Source organism: Lucilia sericata, unplaced genomic scaffold (assembly GCF_015586225.1).
Source record: "Lucilia sericata isolate MDLA Ls3-8-SP2 unplaced genomic scaffold, ASM1558622v1 Contig000593F_arrow, whole genome shotgun sequence".
Classification (NCBI taxonomy): Eukaryota; Metazoa; Arthropoda; class Insecta; order Diptera; family Calliphoridae; genus Lucilia; species Lucilia sericata.
Window position 1 is genome coordinate 197763 of NW_023994600.1, and position 23294 is coordinate 221056.

Consider the following 23294-nt stretch of genomic DNA (forward strand, 5'->3'; position numbering starts at 1 on the left):
TTAGTTAGTTAGTTAGTTAGGTAGTTAGTTAGTAGTAGTAGTTAGTTAGTTAGTTAGTTAGTTAGTTAGTTAGTTAGTTAGTAGTTAGTTAGTTAGTTGTTAGTTAGTTAGTTAGTTAGTTAGTTAGTTAGTTAGTTAGTTAGTAGTTAGTTAGTTAGTTAGTTAGTAGTTAGTTAGTTAGTTAGTTAGTTAGTTAGTTAGTTAGTTAGTAGTTAGTTAGTAGTTAGTTAGTTAGTTAGTTAGTTAGTTAGTTAGTTAGTTAGTAGTTAGTTAGTTAGTTAGTTAGTTAGTTAGTAGTTAGTTAGTTAGTTAGTTAGTTAGTAGTTAGTAGTTAGTTAGTTAGTTAGTTAGTTAGTTAGTTAGTTAGTTAGTAGTTAGTTAGTTAGTTAGTTAGTTAGTTAGTTAGTTAGTTAGTTAGTTAGTAGTTAGTTAGTTAGTTAGTTAGTTAGTTAGTTAGTTAGTAGTAGTCTTTAGTTAGTTAGTAGTTAGTTAGTAGTTAGTTAGTTAGTTAGTTAGTAGTTAGTTTGTTTGTGTTTGTTTGTTTGTTAGTTGGTTTTCATTTATTCATTAATATTTATTTTCCATTCAACTATCTACGTCATATTGCAAAGGAACACTGCTTTACCCTTTCCCAACTATTAATAGTATTTTCTAAAAACCTTAACATACCTTTAGGCTTTCTTATTACTCTAACTTGTGATCATTCACAATAGCTAAAATACAACTCAACCTAGCCCGCCTTTTTTGTTTATTCTCCTCTTTGCTTATCGCTATTCGTTTTATCCACAAAGAAAACAACAACAACAGGTTCGCAAAGAAATGGCAGAAGCAAAGCAACAACAAACGCAAAGAACAATTCAAATTTTTAAACGGTATTTTGCACAAGATCGCGCTACACGCAGGAATTGTGAAGCAAAAAGTTAGAATTTTAATTTTTCACCGAAAATCTTAAAGAAAAAGTGAATTAAATTAGATAAATTAAAAGAAATCGTACAAAACAAAGTGTTGAGCATAAAAACTATAAATTTTTAAAATATATTTTGCCTTTTTTTATAAAAACAAAAGTAAGTGCATTTTAATTGGTTTAATTAAAGTTAACAAAATATATAAAACAAGTATTTCCTAAATATTTCTTTAAAATAAATTTTAATTTATAATTTGTTACAAAGCACGTTTTCTTTGTTCGTGTCTTTGTCATCCTTTAATTGTTTTTGTGTTTTCGAAAAGGAGACCATTTTCCTTTTTGCTAAAAATTTGAGGTTAGGTTTAATAATTGGGTTTTTGAACTTTTGTTCTTTCCAGAAAAATTTCAAATTAATACAAAATGAGTAGAATGGATGCTACCCGACAAGGTGCTTACAAAAGCAACACTATAAATTCCAATGTAAGTTGATGATTTTTATTTAAATAAACAAAAAATGATTTTCTTTTACTCCTTTCAAAAAGGAATCTCGTTTGCGTCGCCATGAGGTTACGGTGGAACTGCGTAAATCTAAAAAAGAGGATCAAATGTTTAAAAGACGCAACATCAATGAGGAAGAAGTAACTTCACCCCTCAAAGAGTCCAATGGCCAGTCTCCGGTACAAATGACCGTAGATGAAATAGTGGCTGCTATGCACAGCACCGATCCAGAGAGACAATTCACTGGCATGCAGGCGGCCCGTAAAATGTTGTCTCGTGAACGTAATCCACCTATAGATCTAATGATTGGTCATGGTATTGTGCCCATTTGCATAAGATTCTTACAGAATTTTGAAAAGTAAGTCTTCGGTTCATTAAATTTTAATTAAAAGTAATTTTAAACCTGTCCTTTATTTAGCGCCATGCTTCAATTTGAAGCTGCCTGGGCTTTAACCAACATTGCCTCCGGCACTTCGGAACAAACACGTTGCGTTATTGAGAATAATGCTGTGCCCCATTTCATTGCTTTGCTACAATCGAAAAACATTAATTTAGCCGAACAGGCTGTCTGGGCTTTGGGTAATATTGCTGGTGATGGTGCTGCTGCTCGTGATATTGTCATACAACACAATGTTATTGATGGTATATTGTGTTTGTGTAACGATAGCACCCCATTGTCATTTTTACGCAACATTGTTTGGTTAATGTCGAATTTGTGTCGTAATAAGAATCCTTCGCCACCCTTTGAAGAAATTAAACGTTTACTGCCCGTTTTGTCACAACTATTGTGTGGTACAGATATTCAGGTATTGGCTGATGCTTGTTGGGCTTTGTCTTATGTTACTGATGATGAGAATCAAAAGATACAGGCTGTTGTTGATACGGGTGCTGTGCCACGTTTGGTTGCTCTCTTGGGCACCGATGAACCGGCCATTATTGTTCCGGCTTTGCGTAGTGTTGGTAATATTGTTACCGGCACAGATCAACAGGTGAGTTGTAGTGGTTATTCAGAAATTATTACTTATTTATATAAAAAAATAATTAGCTTTTTAATAGCATTTTTTAAAACATTTCATCTAGATCGGTTCTATTTTGGTAATCAGCTCCATATCGTTTATATATCATTTCTCTATTAATGCTAGATAATTTCTAGTTCAATTCTAGCTCAGTTTGATATCAATTCAGTTTTAAATCACTTCTAGATAAGTTGTGGTTACGTATAAATTGGTTCTAGATCAATTTCAGTTCAGATCTACATTATTTTTCGATTAGTTCCAGTTTAGTTCTGGTTCAGTTCTAGTTCAGTTCTAGTTCAGTTCTAGTTCAGTTCTAGTTCAGTTCTAGAGCAGTTCTAGTGCAGTTCTAGTTCAGTTCTAGTTCAGTTCTAGTTCAGTTCTAGTTCAGTTCTAGTTCAGTTCTAGTTCAGTTCTAGTTCAGTTCTAGTTCAGTTCTAGTTCAGTTCTAGTTCAGTTCTAGTTCAGTTCTAGTTCAGTTCTAGTTCAGTTCTAGTTCAGTTCTAGTTCAGTTCTAGTTCAGTTCTAGTTCAGTTCTAGTTCAGTTCTAGTTCAGTTCAGTTCTAGTTCAGTTCTAGTTCAGTTCTAGTTCAGTTCTAGTTCAGTTCTAGTTCAGTTCTAGTTCAGTTCTAGTTCAGTTCTAGTTCAGTTCTAGTTCAGTTCTAGTTCAGTTCTAGTTCAGTTCTAGTTCAGTTCTAGTTCAGTTCTAGTTCAGTTCTAGTTCAGTTCTAGTTCAGTTCTAGTTCAGTTCTAGTTCAGTTCTAGTTCAGTTCTAGTTCAGTTCTAGTTCAGTTCTAGTTCAGTTCTAGTTCAGTTCTAGTAGTTCTAGTCAGTTCTAGTTCAGTTCTAGTTCAGTTCTAGTTCAGTTCTAGTTCAGTTCTGTTCTAGTTCTAGCTCTGTTCTAGTTCAAGTTCTGTTCTAGTTCTGTTCTAGTTCTGTTCTAGTTCTGTTCTAGTTCTGTTCTAGTTCTGTTCTAGTTCTGTTCTAGTTCTGTTCTAGTTCTGTTCTAGTTCTGTTCTAGTTCTGTTCTAGTTCAGTTCTAGTTCAGTTCTAGTTCAGTTCTAGTTGAGTTCTAGTTCAGTTCTAGTTCAGTTCTAGTTCAGTTCAAGTTCAGTTCTAGTTCAGTTCAAGTTCAGTTCTAGTTCAGTTCTAGTTCAGCTCTAGTTCAGTTTTAGTTCAGTTTTTAGTTCAGTTCTAGTTCAGTTCCAGTTTAGTTCTAGTTCAGTTCTAGTTCAGTTCTAGTTGCGTTCTAGTTCAGTTCTAGTTCAGTTCTAGTTCAGTTCTAATTCAGTTCTAGTTCAGTTCTGGTTCAGTTCTGGTTCAGTTCTAGTTCAGTTCTAGTTCAGTTCTAGTTCAGTTCTAGTTCAGTTCAAGTTCAGTTCTAGTTCAGTTCTAGTTCAGTTCTAATTCAGTTCCAGTTTAGTTCTGGTTCAGTTCTAGTTCAGTTCTAGTTCAGTTCAAGTTCAGTTCTAGTGCAGTTCTAGTGCAGTTCTAGTTCAGTTCTAGTTCAGTTCTAGTTCAGTTCTAGTTCAGTTCTAGTTCAGTTCTAGTTCAGTTCTAGTTCAGTTCTAGTTCAGTTCTAGTTCAGTTCTAGTTCAGTTCTAGTTCAGTTCTAGTTCAGTTCTAGTTTCAGTTCTAGTTCAGTTTAGTTCAGTTCTAGTTCAGTTCTAGTTCAGTTCTAGTTTAGTTCTAGTTCAGTTCTAGTTCATTTCTAGTTCAGTTCTAGTTCAGTTCTAGTTCAGTTCTAGTTCAGTTCTAGTTCAGTTCTAGTTCAGTTCTAGTTCAGTTCTAGTTCAGTTCTAGTTCCAGTCTAGTTCAGTTCTAGTTCAGTTCTATTCATTTCTAGTTCATTTCTAGTTCATTTATAGTTCAGTTCTAGTTCAGTTCTAGTTCAGTTCTAGTTCAGTTCTAGTTCAGTTCTAGTTCAGTTCTAGTCAGTTCTAGTTCAGTTCTAGTTCAGTTCTAGTTCAGTTCTAGTTCAGTTCTAGTTCATTCTAGTTCAGTTCTAGGTTCAGTTCTAGTTCAGTTCTAGTTCAGTTCTAGTTCAGTTCTAGTAGTTCTAGTTCTAGTTCAGTTCTAGTTCAGTTCTAGTTCAGTTATAGTTCAGTTCTAGTTCAGTTCTAGTTCAGTTCTAGTTCAGTTCTAGTTCAGTTCTAGTTCAGTTCTAGTTCAGTTCTAGTTCAGTTCTAGTTCAGTTCTAGTTCAGTTCTAGTTCAGTTCTAGTTCAGTTCTAGTTCAGTTCTAGTTCAGTTCTAGTTCAGTTCTAGTTCAGTTCTAGTTCAGTTCTAGTTCAGTTCAGTTCTAGTTTAGTTCTAGTTCTGTTCTTGATCAGTTCTAGTTCAGTTAGTTTTATTTTAGTCCTAGTTCAGTTCTTGTTCAGTATCTAGACAAGTTATAGAATTTTAAATTGTTTCAAAATATAACGTTTTTCTTTCAACTAACTACACTTTCAAGTATTTTCTTTAAAGAATTTTCTTTTGATTTAACCAAAATTATAAATAAATTCCACATTAAAATTTAAGCTTTCTTTTCATCTTTTAACAAAAATATGTGCTAATCTTAAATAAACTTTTTGCCAAAAGAGAATTATTTTAATTTAAACTTTTCTTAAGAATTTTTCATAAATAAATACTTTAAGAAAATTTGAAAAAACGAGAGTAAATGCAACACACTCTAGACATCATGCATGCATTAAAAAACAAGATTATAATGGCATTTAAAAACTAAAAAAGAATAATTTATAAATTTAAGAAATTAGGAGAGTATGTAAAGTAATCATAAATATTTGTATTTAAACAGATTTGGATTTTAATAAGAAAACAAGGAGAAAACTATAAGAAATATTTTAATTATTTATTAAAAGACTCTCAACAAAAAAAGGAAACAAAGTAAAAGTTTTTTAACTTGACTTAAACAAAACTTATATCATAAGCATATCACTTTCATTCTTAAACAACTTTTGTCATCATCTTCTTCCATTATAAATATTAAACATGATAAACTGTGCAAGAAAAACAAAAAAAAGATGAATTTGTAAAAAACTAAAAATAATTTTCCTCAGAAATGAAAGACTTTTTGTTGTCTTGACTTGAAAAATACTATTTTATGCAAAACGTCGTCCTCTACTAATTTATACAAATGCGCTTTTCATCACTTAATTACATTTATTAGTCAGTTTGTTGTATATTTTCTACTTATGTATGAAATAAAATTATAAACTTTAACAGCTTTGCCACACTATCTCAGTTACATCAGTCGGTTGACTGTTATATTTGTATTGCGCTCCTTATTTTCTTTTTTATTTGCTGTTCCTACTTTTCTTTAGTCAGCCAATTTACATTTTTCATCTTGAGATTTTTTTTGCCTTTTATGTTTTTTTTTTCTTAACACTATATACTGACTGTTGTTGACTAAAATGACAATAACAAAAACAATAGCGTTTGGCTCTGGCACTTTAGTGCATTAACACTTACTTTAATGTTTGGAGGAGCCAGAATGGGAGGAAAAAAAAAGCGAACACGTAGTAGTAACGGGTGTGTGATAGTTATTAAAGGGAAGTTTTGCAAATTGAAGTGAAAATAACATATTGAAGGAATTTTTTAACGGTGAGCTACATATGGAATATGTAGGTTAGAAGTTGTAGTTCTAGTTCTAGCTCAGTTCTAGTTCAGTTCTAGTTCAGTTCTACTTCAGTTCTAGTTCAGTTCTAGTTCAGTTCTAGTTCAGTTCTAGTTTAGTTCTAGTTCAGTTCTAGTTCAGTTCTAGTTCAGTTCTAGTTCAGTTCTAGTTCAGTTCTAGTTCAGTTCTAGTACAGTTATAGTTTCAGTTAGTTCTAGTTCAGTTCTAGTCAGTCTAGTTCAGTTCTAGTTCAGTTCTAGTTCAGTTCTAGTTCAGTTCTAGTTCAGTTCTAGTTCAGTTCTAGTTCAGTTCTAGTTCAGTTCTAGTTCAATTCTAGTTCAATTCTAGTTCAATTCTAGTTCAGTTCTAGTTCAGTTCCAGTTCAGTTCCAGTTCAGTTCAGTTCAGTTCAGTTCAGTTCAGTTCAGTTCCAGTTCAGTTCCAGTTCAGTTCAGTTCAGTTCAGTTCAGTTCCAGTTCAGTTCTAGTTCTAGTTTAGTTCTAGTTCAGTTCTAGTTCAGTTCTAGTTCAGTTCTAGTTCAGTTCTAGTTCAGTTCTAGTTCAGTTCTAGTTCAGTTCTAGTTCAGTTCTAGTTCAGTTCTAGTTCAGTTCTAGTTCAGTTCTAGTTCAGTTCTAGTTCAGTTCTAGTTCAGTTCTAGTTCAGTTCTAGTTCAGTTCTAGTTCAGTTCTAGTTCAGTTCTAGTTCAGTTCTAGTTCAGTTCTAGTTCAGTTCTAGTTCAGTTCTAGTTCAGTTCTAGTTCAGTTCTAGTTCAGTTCTAGTTCAGTTCTAGTTCAGTTCTAGTTCAGTTCTAGTTCAGTTCTAGTTCAGTTCTAGTTCAGTTCTAGTTCAGTTCTAGTTCAGTTCTAGTTCAGTTCTAGTTCAGTTCTAGTTCAGTTCTAGTTCAGTTCTAGTTCAGTTCTAGTTCAGTTCTAGTTCAGTTCTAGTTCAGTTCTAGTTAGTTCTAGTTAGTTCTAGTTCAGTTCTAGTTCAGTTCTAGTTCTTTCTAGTTTCAGTTCTAGTTCAGTTCTAGTTCAGTTCTAGTTCAGTTCTAGTTCAGTTCTAGTTCAGTTCTAGTTCAGTTCTAGTTCAGTTCTAGTTCAGTTCTAGTTCAGTTCTAGTTCAGTTCTAGTTCAGTTCTAGTTCAGTTCTAGTTCAGTTCTAGTTCAGTTCTAGTTCAGTTCTAGTTCAGTTCTAGTTCAGTTCTAGTTCAGTTCTAGTTCAGTTCTAGTTCAGTTCTAGTTCAGTTCTAGTTCAGTTCTAGTTCAGTTCTAGTTCAGTTCTAGTTCAGTTCTAGTTCAGTTCTAGTTCAGTTCTAGTTCAGTTCTAGTTCAGTTCTAGTTCAGTTCTAGTTCAGTTCTAGTTCAGTTCTAGTTCAGTTCTAGTTCAGTTCTAGTTCAGTTCTAGTTCAGTTCTAGTTCAGTTCTAGTTCAGTTCTAGTTCAGTTCTAGTTCAGTTCTAGTTCAGTTCTAGTTCAGTTCTAGTTCAGTTCTAGTTCAGTTTCTAGTTCAGTTCTAGTTCAGTTCTAGTTCAGTTCTAGTTCAGTTCTAGTTCAGTTCTAGTTCAGTTCTAGTTCAGTTCTAGTTCAGTTCTAGTTCAGTTCTAGTTCAGTTCTATTCAGTTCTAGTTCAGTTCTAGTTCAGTTCTGTTCTAGTTCTAGCTTGTTCTAGTTCAGTTCTGTTTAGTTCCAGTTCTGTTCTAGTTCTGTTCTAGTTTGTTCTAGTTGTTCTAGTTCAGTTCTAGTTCAGTTCTGTTCAGTTCAGTTCTAGTTCAGTTCTAGTTCAGTTCTAGTTCAGTTCTAGTTTTCTAGTCTGTCAGTTCTGTTCTAGTTCTGTTTAGTTCTAGTTCAGTTCTAGTTCAGTTCTAGTTCAGTTCTAGTTCAGTTCTAGTTCAGTTCTAGTTCAGTTCTAGTTCAGTTAGTTCAGTTCAGTTCAGTTCAGTTCAGTTCTAGTTCAGTTCTAGTTCAGTTCTAGTTCAGTTTTAGTTCAGTTCCAGTTTAGTTCTAGTTCAGTTCTAGTTCAGTTCTAGTTCAGTTCTAGTTCAGTTCTAGTTCGTTCTAGTTCAGTTCTAGTTCAGTTCTATTCAGTTCTAGTTCAGTTCTAGTTCAGTTCTAGTTCAGTTCTATTCAGTTCTAGTTCTGTTCTAGTTCTGTTCTAATTAGTTCTAGTTCGTTCTAGTTCTGTTCTAGTTCTTTCTAGTTCTGTTCTAGTTCTGTTCTAGTTCTGTTCTAGTTCTGTTCTAGTTCTGTTCTAGTTCTGTTCTAGTTTGTTCTAGTTGTTCTATTCTAGTTCGTTCTAGTTCTGTTCTAGTTCTGTTCTAGTTCTGTTCTAGTTCTGTTCTAGTTCGTTCTAGTTCTCTTCTGTTCTAGTTCTGTTCTAGTTCTGTTCTAGTTCTGTTCTATTGTTCTAGTTCTGTTCTAGTTCTGTTCTAGTTCTGTCTAGTTCTGTTTCTAGTTCTGTTCTAGTTCTGTTCTAGTTGTTCTAGTTCTGTAGTTTCTGTTCTAGTTCTGTTCTAGTTCTGTTCTAGTTCTGTTCTAGTTCTGTTCTAGTTCTGTTCTAGTTCTGTTCTAGTTCTGTTCTAGCTCTGTTCTAGCTCTGTTCTAGTTCTGTTCTAGTTCTGTTCTAGTTCTGTTCTAGTTCTGTTCTAGTTCTGTTCTAGTTCTGTTCTAGTTCTGTTCTAGTTCTGTTCTAGTTCTGTTCTAGTTCTGTTCTAGTTCTGTTCTAGTTCTGTTCTAGTTCTGTTCTAGTTCTGTTCTAGTTCTGTCTGTTCTAGTTCTGTTCTAGTTCTGTTCTAGTTGTTCTAGTTCTGTTCTAGTTCTGCTCTAGTTCTGTTCTGTTCTAGTTCTGTTCTAGTTTGTTCTAGTTCTGTTCTAGTTCTGTTCTAGTTCTGTTCTAGTTCTGTTCTAGTTCTGTTCTAGTTCTGTTCTAGTTCTGTTCTAGTTCTGTTCTAGTTCTGTTCTAGTTTCTGTTCTAGTTCTGTTCTAGTTCTGTTCTAGTTCTGTTCTAGTTCTGTTCTAGTTCTGTTCTAGTTTTCTAGTTCTGTTCTAGTTCTGTTCTAGTTCTGTTCTAGTTCTGTTCTAGTTCTGTTCTAGTTCTTTAGTTCTGTTCTAGTTCTGTTCTAGTTCTGTTCTAGTTCTGTTCTAGTTCTGTTCTAGTTCTTTCTAGTTCTGTTCTAGTTCTGTTCTAGTTCTGTTCTAGTTCTGTTCTAGTTCTGTTCTAGTTCTGTTCTAGCTCTGTTCTAGTTCTGTTCTAGTTCTGTTCTAGTTCTGTTCTAGTTCTGTTCTAGTTCTGTTCTAGTTCTGTTCTAGTTCTGTTCTAGTTCTGTTTCTAGTTCTGTTCTAGTTCTGTTCTAGTTCTGTTCTAGTTCTGTTCTAGTTCTGTTCTAGTTCTGTTCTAGTTCTGTTCTAGTTCTGTTCTAGTTCTGTTCTAGTTCTGTTCTAGTTCTGTTCTAGTTCTGTTCTAGTTTGTTCTAGTTCTGTTCTAGTTCTGTTCTAGTTCTGTTCTAGTTCTGTTCTAGTCTGTTCTAGTTCTGTTCTAGTTCTGTTCTAGTTCTGTTCTAGTTCTGTTCTAGTTCTGTTCTAGTTCTGTTTCTAGTTCTGTTCTAGTTCTGTTCTAGTTCTGTTCTAGTTTGCTCTAGTTCTGTTCTGTTCTAGTTCTGTTCTAGTTCTGTTCTAGTTCTGTTCTAGTTCTGTTCTAGTTCTGTTCTAGTTCTGTTCTAGTTCTGTTCTAGTTCTGTTCTAGTTCTGTTCTAGTTCTGTTCTAGTTCTGTTCTAGTTCTGTTCTAGTTCTGTTCTAGTTCTGTTCTAGTTCTGTTCTAGTTCTGTTCTAGTTCTGTTCTAGTTCTGTTCTAGTTCTGTTCTAGTTCTGTTCTAGTTCTGTTCTAGTTCTGTTCTAGTTCTGTTCTAGTTTGTTCTAGTTCTGTTCTAGTTCTGTTCTAGTTCTGTTCTAGTTCTGTTCTAGTTCTGTTCTAGTTCTGTTCTAGTTCTGTTCTAGTTCTGTTCTGGTTCTGTTCTAGTTCTGTTCTAGTTCTGTTCTAGTTCTGTTCTAGTTCTGTTCTAGTTCCGTTCTAGTTCTGTTCTAGTTCTGTTCTAGTTCTGTTCTAGTTCTGTTCTAGTTCTGTTCTAGTTCTGTTCTAGTTCTGTTCTAGTTCTGTTCTAGTTCTGTTCTAGTTCTGTTCTAGTTCTGTTCTAGTTCTGTTCTAGTTCTGTTCTAGTTCTGTTCTAGTTCTGTTCTAGTTCTGTTCTAGTTCTGTTCTAGTTCTGTTCTACTTCTGTTCTAGTTCCGTTCTAGTTCTGTTATAGTTCTGTTCTAGTTCTGTTCTAGTTCTGTTCTAGTTCTGTTCTAGTTCTGTTCTAGTTCTGTTCTAGTTTGTTCTAGTTCTGTTCTAGTTCTGTTCTAGTTCTGTTCTAGTTCTGTTCTAGTTCTGTTCTAGTTCTGTTCTAGTTCTGTTCTAGTTCTGTTCTAGTTCTGTTCTAGTCTGTTCTAGTTCTGTTCTAGTTCTGTTCTAGTTGTTTGTTCTAGTTCTGTTCTAGTTCTGTTCTAGTTCTGTTCTAGTTCTGTTCTAGTTCTGTTCTAGTTCTGTTCTAGTTCTGTTCTAGTTCTGTTCTAGTTCTGTTCTAGTTCTGTTCTAGTTCTGTTCTAGTTCTGTTCTATTTCTGTTCTAGTTCTGTTCTAGTTCTGTTCTAGTTCTTTTCTAGTTCTTTTCTAGTTCTTTTCTAGTTCTTTTCTAGTTCTTTTCTAGTTCTTTTCTAGTTCAGTTCTAGTTCAGTTCTAGTTCTAGTTCAGTTCTAGTTCAGTTCTAGTTCAGTTCTTGTTCAGAAACTAGACAAGTTATAGAATTTTAAGTCGTTTCAAAATTTAACGTTTTTCTTTCAGTTTTTTTTTAAAGAATTTTCTTTTGATTTAACCAAAATTATAAATAAATTCCACATTAAAATTTAAGCTTTCTTTTTCATCTTTTAACAAAAAATATGTTCTAATCTTAAATAAACTTTTTGCCAAAAGAGAATTATTTTAATTTAAACTTTTCTTAAGAATTTTTCATAAATAAATACTTTAAGAAAATTTGAAAAAACGAGAGTAAATGCAACACACTCTAGACATCATGCATGCATAAAAAAAAACAAGATTATAATGGCATTTAAAAAATAAAAAGAATAATTTATAAATTTAAGAAATTAGGAGAGTATGTGTAAAGTAATCATAAATATTTGTATTTAAACAGATTTGGATTTTAATAAGAAAACAAGGAGAAAACTATAAGAAATATTTTAATTATTTATTAAAAGACTCTCAAAAAAAGGAAACAAAAGTAAAAGTTTTTTAACTTGACTTAAACAAAACTTATAAGCATATCACTTTCATTCTTAAACAACTTTTGTCATCATCTTCTTCCATTATAAATATTAAACATGATAAACTGTGCAAGAAAAAAAAAAAAAGATGAATTTGTAAAAAACTAAAAATAATTTTCCTCAGAAATGAAAGACTTTTTGTTGTCTTGACTTGAAAAATACTATTTTATGCAAAACGTCGTCCTCTACTAATTTATACAAATGCGCTTTTCATCACTTAATTACATTTATTAGTCAGTTTGTTGTATATTTTCTACTTATGTATGAAATAAAATTATAAACTTTAACAGCTTTGCCACACTATCTCAGTTACATCAGTCGGTTGACTGTTATATTTGTATTGCGCTCCTATTTTTTTTTATTTGCTGTTCCTACTTTTCTTTAGTCAGCCAATTTACATTTTTCATCTTGAGATTTTTTTGCCTTTTATGTTTTTTTTTCTTAACACTATATACTGACTGTTGTTGACTAAAATGACAATAACAAAAACAATAGCGTTTGGCTCTGGCACTTTAGTGCATTAACACTTACTTTAATGTTTGGAGGAGCCAGAATGGGAGGAAAAAAAAGCGAACACGTAGTAGTAACGGTGTGATAGTTATTAAAGGGAAGTTTTGCAAATTGAAGTGAAAAAACATATTGAAGGAATTTTTTAACGGTGAGCTACATATGGAATATGTAGGTTAGAAGTTGTAGTTCTAGTTCTAGCTCAGTTCTAGTTCAGTTCTAGTTCAGTTCTACTTCAGTTCTAGTTCAGTTCTAGTTCAGTTCTAGTTCAGTTCTAGTTTAGTTCTAGTTCAGTTCTAGTTCAGTTCTAGTTCAGTTCTAGTTCAGTTCTAGTTCAGTTCTAGTTCAGTTCTAGTACAGTTATAGTTCAGTTCTAGTTCAGTTCAGTTCTAGTTCAGTTCTAGTTCAGTTCTAGTTCAGTTCTAGTTCAGTTCTAGTTCAGTTCTAGTTCAATTCTAGTTCATTCTAGTTCAAGTTCTAGTTCAGTTCAGTTCAGTTCCAGTTCAGTTCCAGTTTTCCAGTTCAGTTCCAGTTCAGTTCCAGTTCAGTTCCAGTTCAGTTCCAGTTCAGTTCCAGTTCAGTTCCAGTTCAGTTCCAGTTCAGTTCCAGTTCAGTTCCAGTTCAGTTCTAGTTCTAGTTTAGTTCTAGTTCAGTTCTAGTTCAGTTCTAGTTCAGTTCTAGTTCAGTTCTAGTTCAGTTCTAGTTCAGTTCTAGTTCAGTTCTAGTTCAGTTCTAGTTCAGTTCTAGTTCAGTTCTAGTTCAGTTCTAGTTCAGTTCTAGTTCAGTTCTAGTTCAGTTCTAGTTCAGTTCTAGTTCAGTTCTAGTTCAGTTCTAGTTCAGTTCTAGTTCAGTTCTAGTTCAGTTCTAGTTCAGTTCTAGTTCAGTTCTAGTTCAGTTCTAGTTCAGTTCTAGTTCAGTTCTAGTTCAGTTCTAGTTCAGTTCTAGTTCAGTTCTAGTTCAGTTCTAGTTTAGTTCTAGTTCAGTTCTAGTTTAGTTCTAGTTTAGTTCTAGTTCAGTTCTAGTTCAGTTCTAGTTCAGTTCTAGTTCTGTTCTAGTTCAGTTCTAGTTCAGTTCTAGTTCAGTTTATTTCAGTTCTAGTTCAGTTCTAGTTCAGTTCTAGTTCAGCTCTAGTTCAGTTCTAGTTTAGTTCTAGTTCAGTTCTAGTTTAGTTCTAGTTTAGTTCTAGTTCAGTTCTAGTTCAGTTCTAGTTCAGTTCTAGTTCAGTTCTAGTTCAGTTCTAGTTCTGTTCTAGTTCTGTTCTAGTTCTGTTCTAGTTCTGTTCTAGTTCTGTTCTAGTTCTGTTCTAGTTCTGTTCTAGTTCTGTTCTAGTTCTGTTCTAGTTCTGTTCTAGTTCTGTTCTAGTTCTGTTCTAGTTCTGTTCTAGTTCTGTTCTAGTTCTGTTCTAGTTCTGTTCTAGTTCTGTTCTAGTTCTGTTCTAGTTCTGTTCTAGTTCTGTTCTAGTTCTGTTCTATTCTAGTTCTGTTCTAGTTCTGTTCTAGTTCTGTTCTAGTTCTGTTCTAGTTCTGTTCTAGTTCTGTTCTAGTTCTGTTCTAGTTCTGTTCTAGTTCTGTTCTAGTTCTGTTCTAGTTCTGTTCTAGTTCTAGTTCTGTTCTAGTTCTGTTCTAGTTCTGTTCTAGTTCTGTTCTAGTTCTGTTCTGGTTCTGTTCTAGTTCAGTTCTAGTTCTGTTCTAGTTCTGTTCTAGTTCTGTTCTAGTTCTGTTCTAGTTCTGTTCTAGTTCTGTTCTAGTTCTGTTCTAGTTCGTTCTAGTTCTGTTCTAGTTCTGTTCTAGTTCTGTTCTAGTTCTGTTCTAGTTCTGTTCTAGTTCTGTTCTAGTTCTGTTCTAGTTCTGTTCTGTTTTCTAGTTCTGTTCTAGTTCTGTTCTAGTTCTGTTCTAGTTCTGTTCTAGTTCTGTTCTAGTTCTGTTCTAGTTCTGTTCTAGTTCTGTTCTAGTTCTGTTCTAGTTCTGTTCTAGTTCTGTTCTAGTTCTGTTCTAGTTCTGTTCTAGTTCTGTTCTAGTTCTGTTCTAGTTCTGTTCTAGTTCTGTTCTAGTTCTGTTCTAGTTCTGTTCTAGTTCTGTTCTAGTTCTGTTCTAGTTCTGTTCTAGTTCTGTTCTAGTTCTGTTCTAGTTCTGTTCTAGTTCTGTTCTAGTTCTGTTCTAGTTCTGTTCTAGTTCTGTTCTAGTTCTGTTCTAGCTCTGTTCTAGTTCTGTTCTAGTTGTTCTAGTTCTGTTCTAGTTCTGTTCTAGTTCTGTTCTAGTTCTGTTCTAGTTCTGTTCTAGTTCTGTTCTAGTTCTGTTCTAGTTCTGTTCTAGTTCTGTTCTAGTTCTGTTCTAGTTCTGTTCTAGTTCTGTTCTAGTTCTGTTCTAGTTCTGTTCTAGTTCTGTTCTAGTTCTGTTCTAGTTCTGTTCTAGTTCTGTTCTAGTTCTGTTCTAGTTCTGTTCTAGTTATGTTCTAGTTCTGTTCTAGTTCTGTTCTAGTTCTGTTCTAGTTCTGTTCTAGTTCTATTCTAGTTTTGTTCTAGTTCAGTTCTAGTTCAGTTCTAGTTCTGTTCTAGTTCTGTTCTAGTTCTGTTCTAGTTCTGTTCTAGTTCTGTTCTAGTTCTGCTCTAGTTCTGTTCTAGTTCGTTTTTACTTCTATTTAATTCAACAAATAAAAATCAAATGTCATACTGATGTAATTTTACATTTAATTATAATTTCCAAGAAAATTATTGACATATGTATTGCTTTCAATCACACAAAAACTCTACCACAAATGATAGATGTGAGTCCTAGTGAACATGATCCTTTAAAAAATAATTCAAACAAACTGATAAACTAAACATAACGTCCTTGATGATGACGAAGAGAAAAGCAACAACAAAAAAAGAAAAATTTGCATTGCAAATTAATGGTGGCTTCTTTAACGAACGAACGAACGTTAACGGTAGAGCGCGGGGGTTTAGAAAGAATCACTCATGATAAAGGAATAACAGCAAAAAATCAGAAACGAAGACCTCTTAACACACAGGCGTATATTTTTTCATACTAGAGGAAAAAAACGCTAAATATATGGATGTGTACTTACAGTAGGGTATTTGTTTTCAAACAACACAAAGATGCGAGGAGTATAAAATACGAAGCAAAGCGTTTTATACTCGCTCTTATACGTACTTGGGAAGAGGCTGGAAAAAAATCAACGTCATGTTTTTAACAACATGCTAAATTTATTTCATTTTTTTTTTCTTCTTCATCATCTTGTGTTTTTTATTTGTGTATTAAAATAAGAAATGAATGAATGAAAAACTAAAAAGCTGCATGAATATTTACACAAAGAAGATGAAAAAGATGTGAAATGACAAAAGTTAAAAGACTTTAGTAGGGATTAGTTTATTCCTTTGTTTTCTTATTTTCTATAAATTTGGTTTGCAAAGAAAAAACTAAAATTAAATGAGGTTGTGTATTTGTTGCTGCTTTCTGTAGATATAGTGGTTTTCTAGGAATATCTTGCCAAGGGTGGTGTGTGTATTTCTAAGTGTTTTCAAGACGCATTAAAAGACACGTCTTCAGTGACACTGACCTAAAGAAGATGTTTGGGAATTCGCAGTTTTTTTATTGATTTCCTGTTCAGTTATAGTTTAGTTCTTGTTCAGTTCTAGTTCAGTTCTTGTTCAGTTCTAGTTCAGTTCTAGTTCAGTTCTAGTTCAGTTCTAGTTCAGTTCTAGTTCAGTTCTAGTTCAGTTCTAGTTCAGTTCTAGTTCAGTTCTAGTTCAGTTCTAGTTCAGTTCTAGTTCAGTTCTAGTTCAGTTCTAGTTCAGTTCTAGTTCAGTTCTAGTTCAGTTCTAGTTCAGTTCTAGTTCAGTTCTAGTTCAGTTCTAGTTCAGTTCTAGTTCAGTTCTAGTTCAGTTCTAGTTCAGTTCTAGTTCAGTTCTAGTTCAGTTCTAGTTCAGTTCTAGTTCAGTTCTAGTTCAGTTCTAGTTCAGTTCTAGTTCAGTTCTAGTTCAGTTCTAGTTCAGTTCTAGTTCAGTTCTAGTTCAGTTCTAGTTCAGTTCTAGTTCAGTTCTAGTTCAGTTTAGTTCAGTTCTAGTTCAGTTCTAGTTCAGTTCTAGTTCAGTTCTAGTTCAGTTCTAGTTCAGTTCTAGTTCAGTTCTAGTTCAGTTCTAGTTCAGTTCTAGTTCATTCTAGTTCAGTTCTAGTTCAGTTCTAGTTCAGTTCTAGTTCAGTTCTAGTTCAGTTTTCTAGTTCTGTTCTAGTTCTGTTCTAGTTCAGTTCTAGTTCAGTTCTAGTTCAGTTCTAGTTCAGTTCTAGTTCAGTTCTAGTTCAGTTCTAGTTCAGTTCTAGTTCAGTTCTAGTTCAGTTCTAGTTCAGTTCTAGTTCAGTTCTAGTTCAGTTCTAGTTCAGTTCTAGTTTGTTCTAGTTCAGTTCTAGTTCTGTTCTAGTTCAGTTCTAGTTCAGTTCTAGTTCAGTTCTAGTTCAGTTCTAGTTCAGTTCTGGTTCAGTTCTAGTTCAGTTCTAGTTCAGTTCTAGTTCAGTTTCTAGTTCAGTTCTAGTTCAGTTCTAGTTCAGTTTCTAGTTCAGTTCTAGTTCAGTTCTAGTTCAGTTCTAGTTCAGTTCTAGTTCAGTTCTAGTTCAGTTCTAGTTCAGTTCTAGTTCAGTTCTAGTTCAGTTCTAGTTCAGTTCTAGTTCAGTTCTAGTTCAGTTCTAGTTCTGTTCTAGTTCTGTTCTAGTTCTGTTCTAGTTCTGTTCTAGTTCTGTTCTAGTTCTGTTCTAGTTTGTTCTAGTTCTGTTCTAGTTCTGTTTTATTCTGTTCTAGTTCTCTTCTATTATGTTCTAGTTCTGTTCTAGTTCTGTTCTAGTTCTGTTCTAGTTCTGTTCTAGTTCTGTTCTAGTTCTGTTCTAGTTCTGTTCTAGTTCTGTTCTAGTTCTGTTCTAGTTCTGTTCTAGTTCTGTTCTAGTTTGTTCTAGTTCTGTTCTAGTTCTGTTCTAGTTCTGTTCTAGTTCGTTCTAGTTTGTTCTAGTTCTGTTCTAGTTCTGTTCTAGTTCTGTTCTAGTTCTGTTCTAGTTCTGTTCTAGTTCTGTTCTAGTTCTGTTCTAGTTCTGTTCTAGTTCTGTTCTAGTTCTGTTCTAGTTCTGTTCTAGTTCTGTTCTAGTTCTGTTCTAGTTCTGTTCTAGTTCTGTTCTAGTTCTGTTCTAGTTCTGTTCTAGTTCTGTTCTAGTTCTGTTCTAGTTCTGTTCTAGTTCTGTTCTAGTTCTGTTCTAGTTCTGTTCTAGTTCTGTTCTAGTTCTGTTCTAGTTCTGTTCTAGTTCTGTTCTAGTTCTGTTCTAGTTCTGTTCTAGTTCTGTTCTAGTTCTGTTCTAGTTCTGTTCTAGTTCTGTTCTAGTTCTCTTCTAGTTCTGTTCTAGTTCTGTTCTAGTTCTGTTCTAGTTCTGTTCTAGTTCTGTTCTAGTGCTGTTCTAGTTCTGTTCTAGTTCTAGTTCTGTTCTAGTTCTGTTCTGGTTCTGTTCTAGTTCTGTTCTAGTTCTGTTCTAGTTCTGTTCTAGTTCTGTTCTAGTTCTGTTCTAGTTCTGTTCTAGTTCTGTTCTAGTTCTGTTCTAGTTCTGTTCTAGTTCTGTTCTAGTTCTGTTCTAGTTCTGTTCTAGTTCTGTTCTAGTTCTGTTCTAGTCTGTTCTAGTTCTGTTCTAGTTCTAGTTTCTAGTTCTGTTCTAGTTCTGTTCTAGTTCTGTTCTAGTTCTGTTCTAGTTCTGTTCTAGTTCTGTTCTAGTTCTGTTCTAGTTCTGTTCTGTTCTAGTTCTGTTCTAGTTTCTTCTAGTTTTTGTTCTAGTTCTGTTCTAGTTCTGTTCTAGTTCTGTTCTAGTTCTGTTCTAGTTCTGTTCTAGTTCTGTTCTAGTTCTGTTCTAGTTCTGTTCTAGTTCTGTTCTAGTTCTGTTCTAGTTCTGTTCTAGTTCTGTTCTAGTTCTGTTCTAGTTCTGTTCTAGTTCTGTTGTAGTTCTGTTGTAGTTATGTTCTATTTCTTTCTTTGGTTTTCCTAGCAATAATATAATATCCCAGTTTAATTTACTTATCTCCCAATTGTAGGTAAAACATTTAAATAAATTTCATTTAAAATTCGTTTTTATGAATCCACAAATTCTGAGCCTTTGTAGTTATACACATTAAGTAGTGTTCAATACAACAACTACTTACAAAATAATTTGTTAATTTAATTCTAGCCGCCACTTGAATAGTGATGACAATTGTCTTTTCCTTTAACGTATCAAACGAATAATATAGAAGTTTTAACACGTTTGTAACGTCATCGTCTTCATCATCATCATCATGGGAATCAGAGTATCGTATCCTGCTTACGCATTTGCATTTCATACTGTGTTTATAAATTGGCACCTTATATTCTCTACAATTTTACAAATGTTAATGAATTTTTTACACCTTTTACTGCTGTCCTAGAGCTAAGGCAGCTAAGTTGAAACAAAAAAAAAGATTTCCTTCTTCAGCATCTTTAGTTTTTTTTATTAATGCGTTCGTTCTACTTAATTTGTTTAAATTACTTGGCATTTTTTATTTTGTCAGCCCCTTCACCTGCTGTGTTATAACTTACATTTTAGCATTTTTTGTTGGTGTCAGTTTTTGCCATTAGTGTCGTTTTTAATTTTATTAAATAGCTCAAATAGTATTAGTTTAAGCATATTTTTTACATTTTCATCTTTTTCTCTTATCTATTTAATTTTATTTGTTTTTCTTCTTTATTTGAAAAATTTTTCTCAACTTTTGTTTTAAATTTTTTTTCTTTTCTATTTCCTTAGAACTGATGCCGTAATTGCTGCTGGCGGTTTACCTAAGTTGGGTATTTTTTACAACATTCAAAGAATAATTTGTCAAGGAAGCTGCCTGGACTATAAGTAATATAACAGCCGGAAATCAAAAACAAATACAAGCTGTTATTGATGCGGGTAAGTTAAATAATGTTTAATTTTACTTTCTCCCTACCATGTTACTCTTTTTTCATTTTTTCCTTTAATTTTTAAGTGACTTGTTTAAATTTACTTTAAACAGTTTCTTACTAAACGTTTTACAAATTAGTTCATGTATTTTTCTTTTAGGTTAGGGAGAATAAATTACTATATCGACTACAGTTTTTAATTGGTTTTTCGTTTATTTGCATTACATTTTTTTTTTTATCAATTACTGTTTTTCTTTAAGTAAGACTTAATTTGATTTATAATTAAATTTTTGTTTCATTAGAACAGAAATAGAACTGAACTAGAACAGAACTAGAAGAGGACTAGAAGAGATCTATAACCGAATTAGAATAGAATTAGAACAGATCTAAACCGAAATAGAACAGAACTATAACATAACTAGAACACAACTATAACCGAACTAGAACAGAACTAGAACTAGAACATAACTAGAACAGAACTAGAACAGAACTAGAACAGAACTAAAACAGAACTAGAACAGAACTAGAACAGAACTAAACAGAACTAGAACAGAACTAGACAGAACTAGAACAGAACTAGAACAGAACTAGAACAGAACTAGAACAGAACTAGAACATAACTAGAACAGAACTAGAACAGAACTAGAACAGAACTAGGACAGAACTAGAACAGAACTAGAACAACTAGAACAGAACTAAACAGAACTAGAATAGAACAGAACTAGAACAGAACTAGAACAGAACTAGAACAGAACTAGAACAGAACTAGACAGAACTAGAACAGAACTAGAACGAACTAGAACAGAACTAGAACAAAGAACTAGAACAGAACTAGAACAGAACTAGAACAGAACTAGAACAGAACTAGAACAGAACTAGAACAGAACTAGAACAGAACTAAACAGAACTAGAACAGACTAGAACAACTAGAACAGAACTAGAACAGAACTAGAACAGAACTAGAACAGAACTAGAACAGAACTAGAACAGAACTAGAACAGAACTAGAACAGAACTAGAACAGAACTAGAACAGAACTAGAACAGAACTAGACAGAACTAGAACAGAACTAGAACAGAACTAGAACAGAACTAGAACAGAACTAGAACAGAACTAGAACAGAACTAGAACAGAAATAGAACAGAACTAGAACAGAACTAGAACAGAACTAGAACAGAACTAGAACAGAACTAGAACAGAACTAGAACAGAACTAGAACAGAACTAGAACAGAACTACAGAACTAGAACAGAACTAGGACAGAACTAGAACAGAACTAGAACAGAACTAGAACAGAACTAGAACAGAACTAGAACAGAACTAGAACAGAACTAGAACAGAAATAGAACAGAACTAGAACAGAACTAGAACAGAACTAGAACAGAACTAGAACAGAACTAGAACAGAACTAGGACAGAACTAGAACAGAACTAGAACAGAACTAGAACAGAACTAGAACAGAACTAGAACAGAACTAGAACAGAACTAGAACAGAACTAGAACAGAAGTAGAACAGAACTAGAACAGAACTAGAACAGAACTAGAACAGAACTAGAACAGAACTAGAACAGAACTAGAACAGAACTAGAACAGAACTAGAACAGAACTAGAACAGAACAAGAACAGAACTAGAACAGAACTAGAACAGAACTAGAACAGAACTAGAACAGAACTAGAACAGAACTAGAACAGAACTAGAACAGAACTAGAACAGAACCAGAACAGAACCAGAACCAGAACAGAACTAGAACAGAACTAGAACAGAACTAGAACAGAACTAGAACAGAACTAGAACAGAACTAGAACAGAACAAACAGAACTAGAACAGAACTAGAACAGAACTAGAACAGAACTAGAACAGAACTAGAACAGAACTAGAACAGAACTAGAATAGAACTAGAACAGAACTAGAACAGAACTAGAACAGAACTAGAACAGACTAGAACAGAACTAGAACAGAACTAGAACAGAACTAGAACAGAACTACTAGAACAGAACAGAACTAGAACAGAACTAGAACAGAACTAGAACAGAACTAGAACAGAACTAGAACAGAACTAGAACAGAATAGAACAGAACAGAACAGAACTAGAACAGAACTAGAACAGAACAGAACTAGAACAGAACTAGAACAGAACTAGAACAGAACTAGAACAGAACTAGAACAGAACTAGAACAGAACTAGAACAGAACTAGAACAGAACTAGAACAGAAACTAGAACAGAACTAGAACAGAACTAGAACAGAACTAGAACAGAATAGAACCGAACTAGAACAGAACTAGAACAGAACTAGAACAGAACTGACAGAACTAGAACAGAACTAGAACAGAACTAGAACAGAACTAGAACAGAACTAAGAACAGAACTAGAGCAGAACTAAAATGGCAAATATAATGGAATTCGTAAAGGATGTTATGTATATCATTTGTCGTATTTTAATTTAGTTTGAAAGATATATCCGCTATATATAACAGGCAAACATACCTCTATAGTGTAAAACTCTCTTGATGGTCAGTGTAGAATATATGGTGTAATTCAAAAGTAATTTCTTCTTTCAAATGTTTCTAATTTAACAATTGCTAAACTATGTAAATAAAACCATAAAACCATCTATGCATAATGCTTATAGTAAATTTAAATAACCACCTTTACTTCCGCTATGGTGAACAACATTCCAGCCTCCCCCTCTTATTTCAATACTCAAATTATTGCTTTATTTACAATTTTATTTATATTTTCCATTATTTATTTGCTTTGATTACACAGACATCTTCTCGCAAATACGTAATGTCTTGGAAAAGGGCGATTTTAAATCACAAAAGGAAGCTGCCTGGGCTGTTACTAATACCACCACATCCGGTACTCCAGAACAGATAATTGATTTAATTGAAAAATATCAAATATTAAAACCATTCTGTGATTTACTCGATGCCAAGGATCCGCGTACCATTAAAGTTGTTTTGACCGGCCTGTCGAATCTCTTTGCCCTGGCCGATAGATTGGGTGGCGCTGAAAACCTTTGTCTAATGGTAGAGGAAATGGGCGGTTTGGATAAATTGGAAAATTTGCAACAACATGAAAATGAAGAGGTGTATAAGAAAGCCTATGCCATTGTGGATGCTTACTTTAGCAGTGCTGATGGTGCTGAATCAGAGTTGGCACCCCAAGAAGTTAATGGTGCGCTTGAATTTAATGCACAACAAACAAAAGCCCCAGAGGGTGGTTTCACCTTCTAAATTGTACAACAATAACAACATTCCAACGCTCACTACAACCCTCCCCCTCCTCTACTCAGCATTTAAATTTTCATTTATTATTATTATTATTTGTTTGCCTTTGCCTCAACAACAGTTTACTTAAGCTTAATAGAGTCATTGCTTTTAAAGGAGTTTAAGGTAAAACAAAGTACAGGTATTTTTTGAAGTAGAGCTTCTTAAGAAATTTTTAAAATTTTGTATACAGTATGTATTTTATTATTGTTATATTTCCTCCTTCTAAAAGAATTTCATGTTTTATTCAACTTAAAATTTTAAACCGTTTAGCCTCTCCCCCCATTCTGCTCTTTCTTTTTTATCTTTGGCATATATTCGCACGCATTTATTTATATTATTTTTTTTGCATGCTTTTTCATTATTTAATCATATTTTGTTTCTCTCTTTTTCATATTTATAATAATTTTATTCATTTACTCGAATTTTGTACTTCATCCTTCATTTCAAAATTTTATAGGCTGAAAAGTAATGTTTGTGTAGAATCGAAGAGTAACTTTAGAAATCTCCCACCTAAAATTCCTAGAATTTTTTTAAAGGTATTTTCTCCTTTTTAATAAATTTCAAATTTGTATTATGCCATTTTTTTTATATAAGAAAAGTAAAAGTTTTATATTTAAGTATTAAACATGATTTTTTAAAAAAAATATTAATTTTGAAAGTGTTGTGTTTGAAAAATAAGTGATGAGTAAGCAGTTATGTTGTTGCACATTGCAGTTTTCTGTTGCAAACCTACAGCAAATCATCTACAAACCAGCTATCAATTATTGTTCTTAATAAAGTATATCAAAAAGAAAAGCAAGAAATATATAATTTTGGATTCAAAATCCTCAATTCTATTCAAAACATAATTCATATTATGGTAGTCTATTAAGTATTTCCATAGTACTTACTATAGCGTTCCTAACCCAACCATTCTATATAATAAACATGCCTCCCTGCCTACAAATCATAAACACATCAATTTGGTGTGTCATGTTATAACAATAGTTCTCTTTAATATATACAATGAATGGTAATTTTTTTTTTTCAAATCATATTTAGAAAACTTGACTACATAATGGCAAATTATGAGGCGGTCTTTTTTTTACAACTCAATAATTAAATTGCAACATTGGGCTGCTAAAAATTCTGTTTTTTTTTTTTTTATTATTTAGTTTAAATACATCACATACTGCTGCTGTGTTGTTAATATTTAATATGAAATCACCCCTTGTTGA

General features: G+C 33.2%; 1 protein-coding gene across 1 annotated transcript; it reads left to right on the forward strand.

Annotated features, from left to right (window-relative positions):
- The first annotated feature begins 831 nt into the window (after window positions 1-831).
- LOC119606487 (importin subunit alpha) lies at window positions 832-22068 on the forward strand. Its single transcript, XM_037960015.1, is given in 8 exon segments — window positions 832-1064; window positions 1303-1384; window positions 1447-1760; window positions 1821-2390; window positions 18669-18712; window positions 18715-18735; window positions 18738-18815; window positions 21572-22068. Coding segments are annotated over 7 exon segments (1557 nt in total). The 5' UTR covers window positions 832-1064; window positions 1303-1324; the 3' UTR covers window positions 22042-22068.
- Window positions 22069-23294: the final 1226 nt, after the last annotated feature.